This window comes from Balaenoptera borealis (genome assembly GCF_965194805.1).
Source record: "Balaenoptera borealis genome assembly, chromosome: 14".
Taxonomy (NCBI): Eukaryota; Metazoa; Chordata; class Mammalia; order Artiodactyla; family Balaenopteridae; genus Balaenoptera; species Balaenoptera borealis.
Window position 1 is genome coordinate 23,512,483 of NC_138875.1, and position 20,289 is coordinate 23,532,771.

A 20,289-nucleotide genomic window follows, 5' to 3' on the forward strand; every position below is an offset into this window, starting at 1 on the left:
GCCGGAAGCTGTGGGTGAAACCCGCAAAGTGGAGAAGAGTTACGACTCCCACGTTCTGATCAGGATTTCAGCGCAGGGAGCTGTTTGGCGGAGACAATCTTTAGTATATCCAAAACACCTTAGTAACAGTCTACACATAACTGAATTTTAATAATGAAAATGTTAATGCCCACGTAAAACCCAGAGAAAAATGTATGGAGCCTTTCGGCCGCAGGCATCTCTCCTTTTTATTCCTCTTCTCCCTTCGCTGGTGCTTCCTCCTCTTTTTTTCTGGTCTCCAATGGGTCCCCGCCCAGCCTCCCAGAGCACAGTCTGCGCAGAGAGGGGGCACCGCGCGGCAGGTGTCGGCACCCGGCGCGCACCTGTCCCGAGAGCGCCCGGTGTCCAGCAGGGGGCGGACGGCGCCTGCTCCTCGCGCGGCCCCGCCCCTGGCCGGGAGGACCCAGCTGCGGCGCGGGGCGCGGGAGGCGCGGCCGGCCCGGCCCCCGCAGGGCTCAAAGGCGGCGGCGGCGGCGCCCCGGCAGGCAGGACGCGCGCCCGCCCTCTTCCTCCCGCGCCGCCTCCCATACCTGAGCGGGGAGCGGCGCCGCGCTGCCTCTCCCCCGCCCGCCACTCCTGCCCGGCCGCCGCTGCGCCGCCGCCGCCGCCGCGGGAGTAAAGGTCGCGTCGGCCGAGAGCGAGCCGGCCGCGGCGCCTCCAGGAAGCCGGCGGGGCAGGTCGGGGAAGAGAGAAAAGAACCGAGAAACTCTCGGGCAGCCCGGGAAGATGGCGCCAGACGGGCCGGCCGTGGACTGAGAGCCGCCGGGGCCGCGAGGAGCCGGGACCCGCCGCCCCCAGGACACGAGCGAGGGCCGCCCGCTGGCCACGGGGTCCGGGCTCGGCCCGGCCCGCGGGGGTCATGTCGGTCAGCGAGCTGTACAGCCAGGTGAGTGCGGGCCGCTCCGGGCCCGGGGTACGGGTGAGGGCTGCGGGGCGGGCGGCTCTCGGGGGCGCCTTCTCCTGCGGCTCCGCGGGGCTGGGAGCGGCGGGGGACGCCTCTCAGGCTCCCCCTCATCGCCACTTCCGCGCCCCGAACTTCGGGTGGCGGAGAAAGTTTGGCTGTTCCGGGAGCGCCCCGCGCTGACCGCCCGCGGCTCCCGCCCCGGCCAGGGCTGTCCCCCGCTCCCCGACGCTCTGCCGTCGCTGTGCTCGTCCCGGTTCCGTCCGGCTGAGGTCCCCGAACTGAGGGGGTGTCCCCGCCAGCTCGGAGCCTAGGGCGCGGGGACCGCCCCCCGCGGTGGTCGCCTGCTCGTGGACCCCACCTCGGTGCTCTGCAGCGTGAGCTCCCGAGGGCGACCCTCTCGAGTGCCAACGAGGGGGAACCCTGAACTTGGGGGTGGGGTATTCCTCAATCTGGGGGTGGGGAGAGAAGGGGACTCAACCTGGTGAGAGGGGCGCGGCGGCTCTTGGGTGGGTAAGCAGTGGGTAAAGGATGCTCGAGCGATCTGGAGAGAGCCCAGGGAAGCGCATTCTTACTTTGCCGCGGGTGGGCATTTTGAGGCGGCCCCTCTGGGTGTGCACTCGGTGGGCTTCAGTCATTGCGGGAGGGGGGTCGGAGTAATGCTGACTCGGGGGTGGAGTGTGGATTTCCAGGATGTCCTCAAGGTCAGAATGGATGCGCAGGGCTCCTTCCTTAGAGTCGGGAACAGGTGCGGCCGCAGGACTCCCCGCTTCCGCAGCAGTTGCTGTGATTAAAGTTAGAGACCAGCCACCGCTTCCCCAAGCGCCCACAGCGGAGCTGCAGCCGCCCGGGCCCCCTCGGGTTTCAACTTGGCATTGAGGGGCGGTTGAGGGGGTGAGGGGCATTTAAGCTACCCCTCCCCCCCCCCTTTAAAAAAATAAGTTTTGGATGTCCGGACACGTCGTCCGCCGGTTTTTCTTCTCTGTGGCCGGGACACGTTTGACAGTGCTTCGTGCCCACCTCTTCGTTTGCAGAGGGGTGCGCGGTGCGCGCGTGGGTTGTGGGTGTGTGATTCCCAGGACTTGGGCCCGCGCCAACAGGTCTGGGCGGGGGAGGAAGAGCTACTTCCGCATCCTCACCTGGCGACTGCTCAGAGCTGCCCCCGCGCGTGGGCGAGCCCTTCAGCGGGGTGGGCTGGCCACCCCTTATCGTTTGAGGAATTTTCGAATCCCTTCTTCCTCCTGGAGGGAGACAGGGCCGAGGCGGGAAGACGCGAGGTGGCAGTGGAGGGTGTCACCTGGCTGGGGGCGGGGTCACCATAACCTGGTGCACCTGCTCCGCCCCCACCAGGTCCCCTGGCAGCGCCCGCTGATGAAAGACAGCTTCTGGGAGGAAAGGATGTGAGGTTCGCGCCAGGGGTGAAAACTGTGGCGTTTCTGGCTTTGGAAGAGCATCCTATCCCGTTTACCCGTGGGAGTCTTGGGAGGAGTCCTGAAAGTTGTTTCCCTGAAGCAGTTATCCGGAACCTCAACGGGAGGCTGGAAACCAGCGAGGCAGGGAAAAATCTGGAGTGTAGAGTGCTGAAGCTTTGTCACACTAAAGTGCACAAAGTATACTGAGTGCACACTCAGTATACCTGCAATATATCATAAAGTACTTTATCAGACAGTAACTAATTGCTGTATTATATGAAGCTAATGGACAATCGCATAAACCCTTAATTTTCGGAGCCCTGATTTTGAAAAACAAGAACACTGGGTTGCTTTTAAAGACAACTTTCAGGGAAAACACTCAATTTGATTTTTGGTTAGAAATGAGTATACTGCATGTTAATTATTAGGAATGATGAGTTAGTGGGAGTCTGAGCTAAAGTTCCAGTGTACTTTTTCTTCTTTTAAAAAATTATTTATTTGGGCTGCGCTGGGTCTTCGTTGTGGCGTGCGGGCTCTTCATTGTGGTATGTGGGATCTTAGTTCTCCAACCAGGGATCGAACCTGGGCTCCCTGCATTGGGAGCACGGAGTCCTATCCACTGGACCACCAGGGAAGTCCCCCAGTGTACTTCTTCTTGACTTATGGATACAGGGACAAAAAGTGTTCATGAGGAAAAGGTCTTGGAAAGGCGCTCAAGGTGCTTAAGAAAAAAAGTAGCTTCGTTGGTGTGAGCGTTTGGCATACTTAATCCAAAAAGAGTCTTAGAATTTCTCCCTAAGGCCCAGGAACTGTACCTCACTGTTAATGGGTTTCTAGTTCTTAATCCTTTCTAGGTTTATGAATCTCAAATTGAGATTCTTCTGTGGCCCACGCAGTAGCTTCCAGCCAGATCGCATCTTGAGCAGCTGTTACTTTTTCTGGCGGAGTTGAACACACTTATGCTTTGCTACGAGAAGCAGTTGTGTTGTTTCCTAACCACTGTCACCCCACTTGCTAGGCTGGATTCTCAGTATGCACATGAATCATAAATTATACAGAGAAATCGTGCCTGTGACTCAGATTCACTTTGTTTCTTGGGGGAGATGATTTGTTCATTTTAGTGTATTATCAAAATATCCAATGTTCCTTTTTATTTTTAACTTGCTAGTGGGCTTTTCTAATGTGATGAACACTGGATCCAGGCATGCCCTTTAATGTATTATGCATGATGGAAATAATGATCTATTATGCCAACAGCATTTATGAGTGGGATGGAAATTTTAAAGCCCTTTATTGATTATACCTGTTGTTTTAGTAATATGGTAGGAAGATATTGTTACTGGAATACGAGACACTTATTTAAGTATATAAATTAGCCTGTAAGTACTATAAATAGTTTCAGGTAAGAATTTGGTATATTAGTCTATTCCCAGTTGCTGAAGAAAAGACTTTCTTCTTTTCCTCCCTCCACGTTAACTGTTTTCTTGCTCTCTGTCTATCTGTTCTCTCCAACTGGAGGCTTATATGCTATGTGGATTTTTTTTGGAGTTGATTTTAGTCATTGGCAAAGGGCACTTCCTATAACAAAGGCACTCCTGTTTTCAGAAGACCCAACACCTTGCCTTTGAGAAATTACTTTCTTTGTACTGAGGTTTTTCTCAGTGGGAAAGAGAATCAGAGTCAATGCCAGAGGCTTTGAGGATGATGTCAAGGTGAGTCAGTCTCATCCACCCTTACAGAAGCGTGGAGCTGATGATGGGCTCTCGTGTCACAGATGGCACGTATGTGACAAGTGTTAGTACTTTGCTTCCAACCCACAGGAAAAGACAATATTGTATAAATCAAATTAGCCCAGGTCCCAGGAAGATTCCCAAACATGTGCAAGCATGGTAAACATGATTTGATTATGACAAATGCAGAAAATAGTCTGATTTTTAAAGTATAAAATACATAACCTCTCTTTCAGGCTGAATGATACAACGCTTCTCTATACAAGGGTTATTCTGGATGAAAAATTTAAACACTGCTCTCTCAAATAATGAGGTTTTCAGTATGCTGCTTTGGTTCTAGCCAGCAGAGTGACTGGGAAATCACCAGGCTGAAACCAGCACCTTCAAATAATCCCTATCCTGGTTGGTTTTTAGTTGATAGGTGGTGTTCTGAGCAGTGGATTTTTGAGTGCTGCTAGGAGATGACTTTACTAGTGGACATGCCCTTTGTGTGTCACTGATGGCTTTGAGCTCAGGGGCCTTTACGAAGGGCACTGTTTTGGGGCCAATCCTTTGGAAAGTAGAACTTGGGCTGGTGTCCTCTAACTGTCCCTTACCTGCGCATCAGGTAATGCAGCCTTCTCCCAAGTTTCAGTCTGGAAGGCAGCAAGAGGCTCGTGTTCCCTCTGTGCCCACCGGTAGAGACTCGAGGACCTGGAGGCCAAGGGTGGCAGACGCCGTTAGCGCTCTTCCACCTGCCCTGTGCTGTCCTCCAGCGCACTGCCTGGTGCTTGCTTACTCCCAGCGGTCAGCACCTGTGTCACCGTCAAAGGTTCCTGGAGCCTGAGAATTGATGTCCCCCAAGGGGACAGTCCTTTAACCAACGGGAGTGTAACAGCTGTAGCTTCCAGTACCCCCACCTTGGGAACAGAACGGCTCTCTGGTGAGGCCCACGCAGTTTCCAGAGCTCCCGTGCACCAGGTCTCTCCCCTGGGGCCTCTTGGGAGAGCTTGCTTTTCAGCTGCTAGTTTCTTCCCATTTCCTTTCTGTTGATGTGCTCCTAATATTTCATTTCATTAGCTTCAGGATGGCCACCCATTAGAAGGCTTTCTGACAGCTCCAGGCCTGGTTGGAGTCTAAGTATATTATTGTGCTTATTTTGTTCAACAGAGAGATAGCATTCTCTTGCTGTTGGAGGGCCAAGGTCCCTCTGAGTAGAAACTAAATAGACATTTTAAATTCTGGCGTGTGTGTGTATGTGTTTTGATACTGTCATTTTCTGTGGTACAAGTTAGCTGTAAACTATACTGCTTATAATATATAAGTCCACCTACTGCCCTCCCTAAGTGATAGAGTATTTGTCACTATCGGTACAGGATTGTCAGGGTAAACTTGGATGGGTTTGAAATACTAGTTGACCTCTGTTTTGTAATTCAGTAGCTTCCCAAAAAGCACAGTAAAAAGCAGCCCATTTTAAAGTGAGCGGAGCACGTGTGCCCTGATGTACTTGTCTACACAAGCACATTTTGCATCGTCATTGGACAATAAAACCTAAATACGCAAAGTTAACAATCCAACATGACCCACGTGCCACGAGCGGAGAGCAGATACTCATAGTTACAGACGTTCTATAGAACCATCGGTCAGGTGGGCAGTGGGACATGAGTGGGCCTGGAAGAATGAATAGGCTTTGAATACACCTGGAGACTGAGAAGGGCACTGTTAGTAGGAGACGGTAGAGTGAGTTTAAGCATGGACAGCCATGAGTAGTAACTACAGTAGTATTTTAAAACTCTTATGAAAATCTTAGCCTTACAGAAAAGTTGCAAAAATAGCAGAGTTCCTGTTATATATTTCCAGATTCCCGTGATGTTAACACCTCATAAGTAGAGTGCAATCACTGAAACCAGGAGACGAACATTTGTACAACATTACTGACTTGTCCTCAAGCCTGATGGGAATTTCACCAGTTTTTGCACTACTGACCTTCCCGGGGCCGGGAGCCCATGCAGGAGTCCACACTGCGTTTAGCATCACAGCTGCCTCGTCTCCTCTGATTGGCGACAGTTCCTCAGTTTCAATTTCTCCTTTTGACCTTGGCAATTTGAGAGTATTGGTCAGTTATTTTGTAGAATGAACCTCAATTTGGGTTTGTCTGATGTTTTCCCATGCTTAGATGGAGGTTATGAATTTGTGGCACAGAAGCGATGTGCCTTCCTCAGTGCACCATCTCAGGAGATTTGTGATATCAGTGTCTCATTTACTGATGGTGTCACTTTGATCCCTTGGTTAAGGTGATGTCTGTCAGTTTCCTTTTCTTGAAGACTGGTATTTAGAAACTAAGATCTGGGTGCTAGGTGTGCTTATTACTGTTTTTTAAATAGTCATTTAGAGATTACTGAGCCTGGAACCTCAAATGTTTGATTATGCGGGCAAGGGAAGAAGAGTCGTATATGACCTTGAAGTTTCCAGCTTGAGGATGGACAGAAATAAAGAAGTTGAGATGGGGCAAGGATAATGCTTGATTGTGACACGTTGAGTTAGGGGTGACAATGGTTTGTCTAAGTGGAAATATTTACATCTGAGGATGTATGAACGAGCTTAGAGGAGAAATGGGTTCTGGGGTTCTTGCAAATAAAAGATGCCTGGGTATTTGCTTTCCTCTAAGAAATGCAATTGTCTTACAGCATGATTTTAATAAAGATGAGGTCAGGACCTTGGCATGGGCAGTCTGGCCTCTTTGGTCATGATCTTGCTGTGGACCGTACGGGGTAGTGCCGTTACACATTATCAACTCTATGACACTTCGGAGCAGATACTTTCTGAGCCTTGATTGCTTAATCTGAAAAATTGGCATGGTACCTGCATTATAAGGTTATTGGAGGATTATGTGATCTGACATACGTGAAGTGCCTGCCTAGCGCAGTGTCTGGCACACTGTATGCACCTGGCAACTGTTCATCAGCTTATTTCCCCCTTCAGTCGTGATGCTGGATGGTGGCCTTTTCTCCTAACCCTCTCCTGCCATCCTGCAGGGGTATTGGTCATAAGGGGACTTGGCGAGAGAGAAAGGGAAGAATTGCTACAAATACATAACTCCCTGAGCAACAGACAACCAAGGCATGGGGGAAAAGGCTCCTATCCCCCACGGCTCCCTGGGGAAGGAGAAAGAGCAGTTTGAAAGAAGCTTGAAATTTAAGCTGTGCTTCCCGGTCTCCTATTAGAGCTTTAAAGGAAAATTAAAACAATTTTTCACCATGTTCTTTTATTATTTTTTTGTTAATACAAATGATTGTTGAAACCATTCATACAATGCAAGAAAGGCAAAGGCTCTGTAATCCCATTCCCAGACAGCTCCTGTTAACCACTGATGTATGCTAGACTAGTGCCCAGTGTCCGGTAGGGTAACCACATGTGACTGTTGAGCACTTGAGGTGAGGCTGGCCTAAACTGGGATGAGTACACGCCAGATTTCCAAGATTGAGTACAAAAAATGAATGTAAAATATTTCACTTATGCTTTTTTATGTTGATTAAATGTTCAAATAATATTTTGGATATAATGTGGCTACTAGAAAATTTAAAATTCCACGTGTAGTTTGCCTCACTTCTGTTGGGCAGTACTGCTTTAGACTTATGCATGATGCAGTATATACTTATATGTATGGCATGATCCTATTTTTTATTTTAAATCTTAATCTACTATGGCTTTTTTCTCCCTGTAGCATATAAAGGCAATTTTACCATTTTAATGGCTGCATATTAGGGCACTGTATGTTTGTGCTGTAATGTTTTTAACCATTCCCATTTTGGTGAACATTTAATTGGTTCCAATTTTTTGATATTGTGAAAAATGTTTGCAGAACATTCTTGGAACCTTTCAGTATTTTTAGGATAAATTCCCCAAGGTGGAATTCCTGGCATGCACTTTTATGAGTCTTCATCGATAAGGCCAGTAGTCTCCAGAAAAGAACTGGTCTGTTTCTTCACCCCTCCCGGACACTGGTCATTGTTTCCTCTTTTTAAACAGACACTGAACAGTTTATTTTTGTTTAAAGTTGACTTTCACTGGAGGGTTGAGCATCTTTTCATATGCTTGGTGTGTTCATTTGTAGTTTTCTTTGTATTTCCTCTGTTAAGACATTATTTATAACTCCGTTTTTGCTCACTAAATGATTATATTTTTAGACATAGGAAGTCGTGGAAACCAGAATGTTCAGGATAAAATGTTACAAATACATATTTTAAATAAGGCACCTTGGCATGAGTTTTCACCTTCGCTTGTTTGGAGCTTACGCATCTCTGAGCCCTACAATTGGAAAAGCACTGGTTATGATAGGTACCGTTTATCAACTGCTTTTGAGCCAGGTCATTTCTAAGAGCTGTATGTTCACTCATTTAATAATAACACTATGATGTAGGCACCCCCATCATCCCCATTTACAAATGACGGGACCTCTGCCTTACTTGCCCAAAGCACACTCCTCGTCTGACCACTCTGCTGCCTTCCACGAGGTTCTGTCCCAGTGATGGAGGGTCTGGAACATCATTTGTACATAAAAGAGGCCCTAACGTGGAGCCTCCTTTCTACCAGCACCAGCAGCCGGGAGAAAGGAGAAAGGAAAGTCTCTGAGTACAGAAAAAGGGCAGATGGTCTGACCCATAGTTCTTCCCTCGGGGATCTGCTGCTTTGCCTTCCACCACCACACGCAGCCCCTAGACAGCCTGGTGCTCCTTAAAACTGCCCCACATGTAGGCAGAACCCTTGTTTTTCGCTCTCCTTAGGCCACGTAAGCCCCGAAAGAGGGTCACATCTTCAAAAAGGGGTAAATATAACAATCAAAAGGTGTACATGAAACTCAAGCAATGTAAAATTATTTGATTTTAAATCTAACCCTCCTTTCATCCCAGGGCACTGGTCTGCTTTCCAGCACTTTCCCTGTCTCCATCTCTCTCTGAAGCATCTTCTTTCCTATCCTGCTTGATGTCTGATTGGGCGTTTCGTTCCCTTTCTGAGCTAAGATCAGGGAAGCGGGTCTGAGACTCCTGGAAGCTCTCTCCCATCTGCCCACTTAGCTGAAGGTTTTCACATTTATGGGTGTGCCCTGCTCACTGCCTATTGGCTGGACAGGTGTTTGGAAAATGAGCTCACCTTCACTCAGGATGTCAGCTTGACCATCAGAGACAAGGCCCCTTCCTCCAGCATATGAGGGGAGAGCCTTACAGGAGGATACCCAGGACCCAGACCATTGCCTATTACAACTTTAGGTTCTTATCAGGGACTTTGTCAAAGCACTTTAGAAGCTCCTCCAAGCAGGAGCATTTTAGGTTTGATATGAGGAGGAGGTCCTCAAGTTGTCTGGGTCCTGGTGTAGGTGAGCACTGGTATATCTTGCTAATTTGTTGTGGGAATGATCAAGCTTATGTATCTGAGCTCCGAGTTAATGGCATATAATGTTCCTCTTAAAGTTTATTCAAGGGCCTATACATTATTACTCTCCTTTGAACAATTCTAATAGTGACATGGCCCCTGTAGGCTTTTCTCTCCTTTGCTGAAGTTTGGGGAGGAATGAAGAGGCCCATCAGGAAAGATATTTAACGATTTTCCTGTAGAGCTTTTGCCATTATAAAACTCAAACGTGTAGTGGCATGAAATCCTAAAAGGAACGAGAATACCCAGATGCCTTCTGCGTGGAATTCAAAGACTTGGCTTATAATCTCTTCAGCACTAAGCAATTCAGGTCCCCTGGCTTAGGGACTCCACAAGAAAAAAGGTACTGGGCAGTAGGATGTCAGTTCTACTGTATCGTGACCTGGATACTGTGTATTTATGGGGTAGATGAAAAGGTAAAATATTTGAATTGGTAAATTGTGCTGTATTCAACTATCTTTTGTGTGCCCTGGTCTTTCAGTTTAGACTCTGGTTTAATTTCCTTTTGCTAACTGCCCACCCAGACCCCAGTGCAGTCCCACCAATGATAAGATGCATGCTCAGAACATATTACCTGACTTCATATGATGCCCAGCTTAGGTATCACTTAAGGTGCTTCAGAGAGGAATCCACACAGAATTGACACCATATTTATGAATTTCTGAAATCACCAGAATGAACAGTATTGGTGAAGGATATACATGTGATAAAGTGAGTAAAAACCAGGGAATGAGGGAAAAGGCAACTAGAATAGTAGGTATCCGGGGAGGGTGGGGCTGGCGGGGGAGCAGGAGTGGGAACAGCGCTGTTAGCGGGCTGCTAGATTTCCTGACGGGTTCGCGGGTATTCATTTTATTGTTGTGCTTCATCAATTACATGTTAAAGAAAGGTGATTGTGCAGAAAATAGGGTGAGTTACAAAGCCAAATTTAAAAAAGCTTTGAGATTGTAGGTAATTTTAGAATGTGTTTCGCTGTGTGCAGTTGATGGTTGGGTGTGTATATTTGCACAGCTGCTCTCGTTGAAGATGTAGGTTGAATCTTCTGCTCACATCCCTCACTTTTCCCAAGATAGGGTTTTGCGTACTGTAGGGACTCAATAAATGCCCTTGAATTGGCTTAAAGACCACCTGTAGTCCCTTCCTGTTTCCAGGCCGTAGCCCTTCGAGGAAAGCCCTTTTTTCACCAAGGAACCGCATGTACTGTCATGTTATCTGTCATTTTGGCTTAGAGTACCTGGTGGAAAGCCCATCTGTATCCTCTGGCACTTGCCTAAATCTATGGAATGTGGAGCCCCTGTCAGGAGATAATTAAATGTTGTTTTTCTTTTTTATTATTGTGCGCAAAGGCTTGGCACAAGGTATGAACGTGGGTTAACAGCAAAGCAACATTTGTGGATATGAACGCTAATGTAACTAACTGCCTGGTTTTGGAATATCCTAATTTCACACAATTTTGATCACATATGTAGTTTTTTGCTCTTACCTTCCTAAGGTTATCATTTACATTAAAAGCATAATCATTTTTTTTTTCACTTAACTCAAGTTTTTATTAACAATCTCATCAAGACTCATGGATATTTGCATGATTAGGTGGGGGTGAATACGGACTCCATCCTTCATGTGAGATCGAACAAAGCAGGCAACAGTGAATCAGGGAGGAAAAATCGGATGGAGTTTGTTTCAGTCGTCTTCTCTCCCACAGGAACAATAATGATACTCATAGTTTTCATCTGAAGATTCAGACCATCTTTTATGTTCATCGCTCGGCCAACACCTGTAGAGAGCACTTTCTGCCTGCAGTGATGTGTGTCACAGCCCATGCGTGAGGCAGAGAGGAAGAGCCCATCCCTGCAAAGTAGTCTTTGACCTTGAGTTCTTCCAGTCCAGTGGTTCATTTGTTGTATGAATAAGTATTAAGGGGGTATTTGTACATTAAAAGGAGATAAGTTGCTTTATCTTGTCTCATCAGATTTAATCAAATTCTTAATTTGCTTACACTTGCTAATGAGAGCTAATGTTTAGTTGTGAAATAAGGAAAATGAATGTCTCCTTAGCCACAAACTAGTGTTTCTTTGCTATCAAGCTGCTTGCTTTTTTAATGGTCATTTTACTGTGTATACATGTGTGTAACTATGTAACAAGCTGTGTGCACCGAAATGGTAAGAATACCCTTAAAATGTGATTTTTATGACTAACACATCAGATCCTGCCTGTATGAATGCTGTTTCCTTCAGGATGTTCCCTTTGACAGAGGTACAAGGATACTGGAGCTCATCAATACTTCTTCTGAAATTGGCTTCAAATCTGATGATGCATTCTTTTTCCTTTGTATGGTGGCAAAATCTATGCCTGGAAGGTATGCTTTCTTTTCTGGAAACATCCAAGAGTTATTCAAAGAACTAAGCTGGTTGAGTAAGGTAGGAATTCGCTGACTTATATTTCTGTTACAGGCAAAGTGTGACTTGCAGGTACTGAGGACAGTGGTGCGTGGCCTCTTACTAGCCGTCATCCTCGGGACAGGTAGTCGGGCTTCAGATGCTCTCAGCGGTCAGTCAGTGTCGAGCCTCCCAGGCCGTCAGAAAAATACTCATTTGAATGTAGCAGTTCTGGTTTGTTTGGTTAAAAACTTAAGGGCTCACCAAATTTTATAGTAACACCGATTTATAGTCCCTTTTAAATATATATGTATGTTAACTTATTACATGGCATATGGTTGCCTCAGTGTTACGACAAGTATAATAACATTAATAAATACTTATTTAAGAATCAAATGGAAAGCCCATTCCACCTAATTTCCTAAAATGCTCTTTTGAAAGTAGATGGAAGGATGATCTTTTTTTAAAATTTAAAAAATTTTTGGCTGCGTTGGGTCTTCGTTGCTGCACGTGGGCTTTCTCTAGGTGCGGCGAGTGGGGGCTACTCTTCGTTGCGGCGTGCGGGCTTCGCATTGTGGTGGCTTCTCTTGTTGCGGAGCATGGGCTCTAGGTGCGCAGGCTTTAGTAGTTGTGGCTCACGGGCTCAGTTGCTCCACGGCATGTGGGGTCTTCCCGGACCAGGGCTCGAACCCGTGTCTCCTGTATTGGCCCACGGATTCTTAACCACTGCGCCACCAGAGAAGTCCCGAAGGATGCTCTTTGTACCTTCTTACCCCTGCTATGCATCAGGCAGGATAAGAAAGGAAGGCAGAGCAGTATTATTTGCAATTGCCAAAAGGAGGAAGCAACCCAGTGTTCATCATGAATGGATGGATAAACGAAACGGGGTACATCCATACAAAGGAATATTATTCAGCCTTAGAAAGGAAGGACGTTCAGTCGGATCCCAGCACTGGCTGCAGTGACTCCTGTCGTTTCTGGCTCTCCTCGCTATCTCCCTTTCACTTGTAGAAACGTGGTCTCCAGTGTAGCTGTCTCTGGCGTCATCAAAGTGTTCAATGACATGAAGGTGCGTAAGTCGTCTTCACCAGAGGATGTGAAGAAGCGCAAGAAGACGGTGCTCTTCTGCCTGAGCGAGGACACGAAGAACCTCATTCTGGAGGAGGGTGAGGAGATGCTGGTAGGTGATGTGGGCCAGACTGCAGACGACCCCTGTCCTTGTCAAGGTGCTGCCACACAAGGACTGCCACTACGCCCTCTGTGATGCAGCCTGTGAGACCAAGGAGAGCAAGAAGGAGGCCTGGGCCTCTGAGTCTGCACCCCTGAAGAGCAAAATGATCTATGCCAGCTCCAAGGATGCCATCGAGGAGAAGCTGATGGGGATCAAGCATGAGTTAGAAGCAAACTGCTACGAGGAGGTCAAGGACCACTGCACCCTGGCAGAGAAGCTGGGAGTCAGCCTCTTCATCTCTCTGGAGGGCAAACCCCAGACCTGCTCACGGGGGTTGCAGGCTGCCCCCTTCCTGCCAGACCAGAGGGGCTGGGGGGATCCCAGCAGGGGGTGGGCAATCCCTTCACTCAAGTTGCCAAACAGCCTTCCCACCTCCTGGACCATCCTCCTCCCTCCATCCCTGAAGGTTCTGGCCTTCCCAAACTGCTTTTGATCTTCTTCTTGGGTTGAAGCAGATTAAGCTCAAACAGGGGTATGCCTGGGGGAAGGAGCACTGTATTTTTTTAACACCCCAGTTCCCCATCTGTTCCTTCCCTTTCCCATGCTGCCAACTTCTAATAGCAGTAGTGACTCTGTCCTTGTGTGTTTAGTTCTGTATATAAATGCAGTGTTGTAGAGATGACCCCTCCCTGTGCCGCCTGGTTCCCCTTTCCTTTTTCCCCTGGTCGTGGCCATTCATGGAAGCAGGACTAGTAAGGGACCTTCAATTAAAAACAAACAGAAAACAAAGGAAAGAAGGACATTCTGACACATGCTAAACATTGATGAACCTTGAGGACATTATGCCAAGTGAAATAAGCCAGTTATAACATGACAACAATTGTATAATTCCACTTACGAAGGTATCTACAGGAGTCAAATTCATAGAGACAAAGCAGAATGGCAGTTATGGGAGGGAGGGGAGAGTAGAGAGTTGTTTAAGTGGATGCGGAATTTCAGTTTTGCAAGATGAGAAGTTCTGGAGATGCCTGGTGGTGATAGCTGCACAACAATGTGAATGTGCTTAATGCCACCGAACTGTACATTTAAAAATGGTGAGGATAGTAAACTATGTGTATTATACCACAATTAAAAAAAACTCTGGAGAAAAAAGGGCAGGGAAAATATGGTGGTCAAGAGTATAACCTTTAGACTTGATAGACCTGGGTTTTGAGTATTGGTGTCCTGTCTGTGTCACCCTCGTACCAGCTCCCCCCCACCCGCCCCGCACTGGCATTTACCAGCTGTGTGGCCTTAGACAGTTGCTCAACTTCTAGGCTTCATTTATCTGTAAAACAGGGGTAAGAAGCTGGTACAGCCCTCAGAGGCTTGTTGATGAGATAAAATGAGAACACGTGAACTGTATTAGTTGGTGCTAATCCTGTTGCTAGGAGAAGGTCTTGTCCTTGGGAAGCCACAGTCCAGTGCAGGACAGTGTGGGGTGAGAGCCTGAAGGGCTGGGAAGGTTGCTGTGGGTGCTGATTCACTGGTTCCAACTCCTGCATGTGGGCGGCCAGCCTTGGATTGGGTCCTCTCATTCACCAGCATTGGTGGAGAAGCTCTAGGGCTATGCACATGCTTTTCCTCTTTCAGGTGTGGGGAAGGAAAGAACAAAAGGAGTCTTAAAGTCCTGGCTTTGTGGACCACCTATCATCTCAAATCTTCAACCCTAGCACTCCACACCTAACTGTTCTATAGCTTAAAATTGTGGGACGCCCCCGATTGTACCGGGAGGAGCATCCCACCTTGACACCACTAACAGGATGCCTGTATCTACCTTTTGCTCTCCCTGGCACTTGGCGGATGTCTATATCTATCTATTGCTCTTCCTGGCACTTGGTGTACTAGGCTATTTTGGTTGCAAGGGCACTTCAAGATGTAGGCTCTACTCTAAGGATGCTCTCTTAGGAACCAGGCTTAGCTGATCTGAGCAGCCTGGCCCAAGAGATCGGCACAGTATTAGGGTACCAGAAAGATGCTCACCCTTTCTGAGACTTTAGGGACCAGGTTATCCTGTCAGCAGCAGGGATGCATTTCCTTCCACGCCAGTGCCATTAATGTGACTCCGTTACTCTTGGCTCTGCCCTTTTCCCTGTCTTCTTACCTCTGCCTTGGGTAAACACCCCTTTCTGAATCTCCAGTTCCAGTTTAGATTGGCTGTACTATCTGCTGTTATTCCCGTGTCACTAATGACAAAAGCTTTAAAGCTTTTGTAGAAAGCAGACTCTTGATTGGCTGTTCCTAGGCAGGTACACCTGGTCCAAGGGGCTTCTGAAGATGGATCATCACTGGGAACCATGTGTCTCCCTCAGAAGAGGCTGTGGATGTTACAGGCACTAGAGCTATGGTTTTCCCACTTACAGGTGCATCGGAATGACCCAGAGAACTAGCGAAACTGTGGATGCTGCCTCTCATCCCTGTAGAGTAGGATTTGGGGGATTGAGCCTGGGACTGGTTTTGTTTTTTGCTAGGTCATGGCTATTTTGTGGTACTTGTATCCTTCTGCTTGAGTTTCTAATCTGGTTTTTGACTATTGTCAGTCCCTGCCTTGGTTTCTGGTGGTGGTTTCCACATCTGACCTGCTGTTAGACCCTAAAAACAATGCTGGGATATGGGCTTTAACATCTGCTATTACAATAGTCCGATAATAGACTTTTTTTTTTTTCCTTTTTGGATTTTGTGCATCTCCTCTGCTAAAAGTATTCTACATCTTCTTTTTCTCCAGGTGCTTCCTCTACTTCCTCCCTCCTCCCTTGCCTCACATTCCTTAACCTTCTGTAATGCATCCTTAATAAAAGCTCTAGGGATTGCCCACTGCATTAATATCCCTGAAATCTGACTGGCAGTATGAAACCACTGCCAGGCTGCTAGGGTTACACAACACTCAGCCATGTAGAGAGCCCTTACTGAATGGGGCAGACGCTAAGGGTATCAGTATGAACTGTGCTCAAGTCGCAATGTGAACCATCGCAGAAATCAGAAACTGCCTTAAATGCTGGCCACAGAATAATGTGTCCAGGGCTGTAAATAACTCCAGCAGCCCTGGAACTGTAGCCTATATCTAAAACGATGTAGCTAAGTGCCAGCCAAATAATTAGTTAGGCTATAATTGTTTTCCACTTTATCTCGCTCAGTAAGTCAACTCTTGGCTTAATGCTGGAATTTGAAATCTCGCCTTAACGTTTCTTGTGCTTTGCCAGGGGGCTCAGTGGTTGCAGTTTCCTGATGAGCTATGTTTATGCATCTCCGGTTTTTCCTGTGAATTTACAGGGCACCTTAAGAAATTATAATTTTTCAGTTATTCGCTGTGGTAAACAATGGTTAGAATTTGAGTTCATGGCACTGAGATGGGAAGTTTGATCGTTTTCAGTCATACACTTTCTGGTTCAACAGCGTTACACAAGTGGGAAGTAGCACTGATGCTACTCCGTGCCAGTTTGGGCTGTGAACTCTGAGTCTGAAGCTTTATTCTGTGGAGATGTCCATTTTCAGCTCATCATGATGGCCAGAATTGCCCTCGCCCACAGCTGAAATGTCTTCCATTCTTGGTCTCAATTGGTTGGGCAGTATTATGGAACCGATACAAGTATTTGAGACTCTTCTTGATGTCAGGCACAGCGCTGGATGTAAGAGGCACATAAGGCATGGTCCTCATTAACTTACAATTATATTCCATGTAATAAGTGCCATCCAGGAGTAGTGAATGAAGGAAGTGTCTTACCAAGAGGACAAGAGTGGTAGGACGTGACCCCCGTGTAGCAGGAAGTTGTTGAGGTTCTTGGGCTGTCATGGCAGCTCTTAAGACAGCGGTTTAGGAGGAAGTCTCACCTCTTCCCTCCTGTCAGTCCCTCAATGGGCCCTTCTGTCTCCTGCCTCTTAGCGTGGGGAAGGGCATATCCGCCCCCTGCCCCAGAACCACACTTCATTGGGTAGTGATGAAGCTCCGAATCGCATCACCCGGGGGCTTCCAGCCTCCAGAGCTGTTCCTTCTCTGAGCTCTGTCTTCTCAGAGCTCACTGGAATGGGAGCCCCATTTGTCCGCTTGGAAGACTGCTTTTCCTCCCTCCAGCCTCAGGGGCTCAAGTCTGCAGGTAGGACAGCTGGTTGGATGTAGGGGACATCCAACCAGCTGACTGGATGGGAAAGGACAGGGCTGAAGTTTGGTTTGTGTAGCCTTTTAATAAAGATGGGGAAAACATCAAATAGTGATGTCAAAGAATGATTCCCATAAATTACCATGCCATCTGAGGAGGAAGGCGAAGATGAGAGTATATAAAATCCAAACAAACAAAATGTTTATAAGCTGTTATAAGGGTATGTTTATTGTACTCTTCTTTTTAGAGCATAAAGATACAGTGTTACCCAGAGTATGGAAGAGTATTTGCATGAATCTTTTCAGAGCTGCCTCTAACACTGAGCCGAACCTTTGCAGCTTATTCCTGAGAACAAAGTTAATTTAGCACCAACTTGTATCCATAAAACGTGGATTATCTTGACTTATGTAACTGTTTTAGTTTTACTCTTTTCACATTGTTTTAAGTGGGTATCATATGAAGTTTTTTCAAAGCTTGGTGTTCATCATCTCCCTTATAAAATAGTACTTTTAATCTTAACAAATAAGTGTTAACTATGGTTTGTCTGGTGCTGGTGCACTAACTTGACTTAAGGTGATTCAAACATAACCAGAAATACAGGCAAGAAACCTGTGCCAATAACTTTTTCACCTGGGATGATAAACGATGATCATAAGAGTGCACAGTTTTCTTCTAGGCAAAAAACTGTAGTTTCTTAAATTGTTGCAGCCTTTAGAAAAGGCTATGGATTTTGTGTACTGTAGTGAGATTGCTATCCCATTAACCTCTTTACAACCTCTTATCAAGACAATGATTTACAATAGTGAGTGTTCAGAATGGAAGTTTTGCAAAGTTCTTTGTGTGAACTGTGCCAGTGGTGGCTCTTGGTTGGCCATCATGAAGTATCGGCCTGGATTGAGGACGAGGTGTGGAGGGGAGGATGAATTTGAAGATGTGAGAAAACAGATGTCCTTTGAAGAGGACTGAGTAATGGTGGCGCCATCCTAGAGCTTGGGTAAATCTGGCTCATGGATACACCGAAATATCAGGTATTCAGCATGTGTGTGGGCAAAGGCAACCAATTGCCAAGAAACCAACCAACTGGAAAACAAAAAAAAAATCAGTTGTGTGAGTCATCACCCTGCTTAGTGAGGATGTGCATTGGGGCGAGGGTGAGATGGAAGGAGGGAATCTGTTTCCCGAGGCAGCTCGGAGCCTCTCGAAGTGAGAGGCCCTGAAGTGAATTGAGCCTCTTGAAGCATCTCACGGTGATGGACAGTGTGAGAGATGTTCGAAGGTGATTTTGGTACTGCATGATCTTTGCTTTATTATTGACTTTAGAATCAAGCTTCCTCACCCCCCCCAAGATGTGACTCCCCTATGTTATGATGTTGATGACATATTTTTAAGGGATCTCTAAAAATAGAGCTAGAGGGAGCTGCCTAGAAGAGAAAAGTGCCTGGAAACTATGGCACATGAAGAACAGCTGGGGGGCCCCAGGCATAGAGGCCAGAAAAAAGGAGATATAATCCTGAAATGTATAGGGCTGTCATGTGGAATTCATGTGTTTCCTCTCGGAGTTCATCTGAGGATCATAGTGATCATCAGTGGGTATGTGCAGGGAGGTGAGTTGAGCTCGGGGTCCAGAAGCACATGGCCCCCAGTAGTGGAATGGGCTGCCTTGTGTGGAAGTGAGGGCTTCCTCTCTGCAGGTAGCTTAGCAGGCTGGGCACCACCCAGCAAAGGATGCCACGGGGGGTGCCTTAGAATGGGAATTTGGCCCATACGCCCTAAACTTCTTGCCCACCTTGAAAGGTGGCTAGCAATGACTGCTTCTTGGGAAGGAAAAATATAAAACTAAGGTGAGAAGGAATAATTACAAATAAACAGTAAAAGGAAGGAAGGAGTAAACCACTTGCGATTCCACTCATCTGTAAAAGGAAACCTAAAGAAATTTGTTTTCTGATTTTTGTTTCTCTTAGAGAAGTAGGTTTCCAACTCACTTGAATTTATTCTAAGAATGAGAATTAACAAAGCTTTAATTGATTCAGTACAAAATAGTTTAAAATGTGCTTTAGTTCCATGTTTTGGTGGTGGTGATTCACTGGTGGGTGGGAGGTAGAAACGCAGTGTGAGAGGACCACCTGTTACCTTTCTTTTAGCAGGAAGCTGTGTGTAGGTTGCAGGTTTGGAGGCATACAGGAAAGCAGTGAGAATGAATGAAGGAGATCAGAGGAAGGGCGATCAAGGTGGAGGGGGAGTGTGAAAGTCGAGGTAGGTGGGCACGGTGTGGGCTCTGCCATGGGCTGGGCTGGTGCTCTGTGGACCCCTTTGCAGAGAATATTGCTTTGGTCAGTCCTAGAAGAAAGGCAGCTTGTAGCAAAGCGGGGTCAAATCCCCTGAGAGGCTGGCTGGGACCTGGTTTGCCTTTTTTAGATGTCAGTTTCTTATAATGCTCTGGAAGCTGCTGATTTAGCTCCTACTAGTGACAGATCAACGACGTGCTGATGTGGCGTGGCTGGCATGGCTGGCTGCCTTCTGACTCCTCTGGCCGTCACTCTGCTTGTCACTTGACAGGAGCCCTGGCATGGGGCGGCGTCTTCTTCTTGGAAAAGGGCCAGCTGTCTGAGGTCAGATGCCTTCTGGTGTCGCAGCATGTCTGCATCAGGCAAATCACTAGCACCCTGTGTGAGGCATTTGTATAAGCAACTGTAAGAGAAATATCTATGGTGAGAGGCACAGAGACCACTGCGGTGTGATGGAGAGAGCACGGGACTCTCCGCTTGGAGTAATGTCTTATGTGACACGAACTGCCACTAAATAGTGGCACTTACGATGACCTGCCCAAGTGAGACAGTGTCACGTATCTCTCTGGACCTCGGTTTCCTCACTTGCTGCATGAAGGGAGTAGGACCAGATCTCTTGCGTCTCTTCCCGCTCTAAGATTCTGTGCAAGTGTCAATCTCTGAGTCCCAATCTGTATGTTTAAAAAATAACAATGCTGCCTCTTCCAGATTTTTTTCCTGACCCACTCAGAGAGTGAAATTGTTCAACCTGGAAGTACGAATTTCCAAAAGTGACTATCTCAGAATGAAAGACCCTTAGGAGCAAAGTTGTTTGTTGCTATTCCTTTTTCTCCC

The 20,289-nt window shown here is 47.1% G+C and overlaps 1 protein-coding gene and 1 pseudogene across 2 annotated transcripts in view; both read left to right on the forward strand.

The window, feature by feature from the left end:
• The first annotated feature begins 500 nt into the window (after positions 1-500).
• The window catches only part of MYO5B (myosin VB), a 360,038-nt gene continuing 340,249 nt past the window's right edge, over positions 501-20,289 (forward strand). Inside the window, exon 1 of the mRNA XM_082355410.1 lies at positions 501-925. Coding sequence (XP_082211536.1) covers positions 899-925 — 27 coding nt within the window. The 5' untranslated portion in view covers positions 501-898. The remainder of the gene's footprint in view (positions 926-20,289) is intronic.
• Positions 4,054-17,378, forward strand: LOC309611261 (cofilin-1-like; annotated as a pseudogene). The gene is made up of 4 exons: positions 4,054-4,064; positions 4,838-5,004; positions 8,846-8,850; positions 12,789-17,378. The product of its transcript is annotated as a cofilin-1-like (transcript).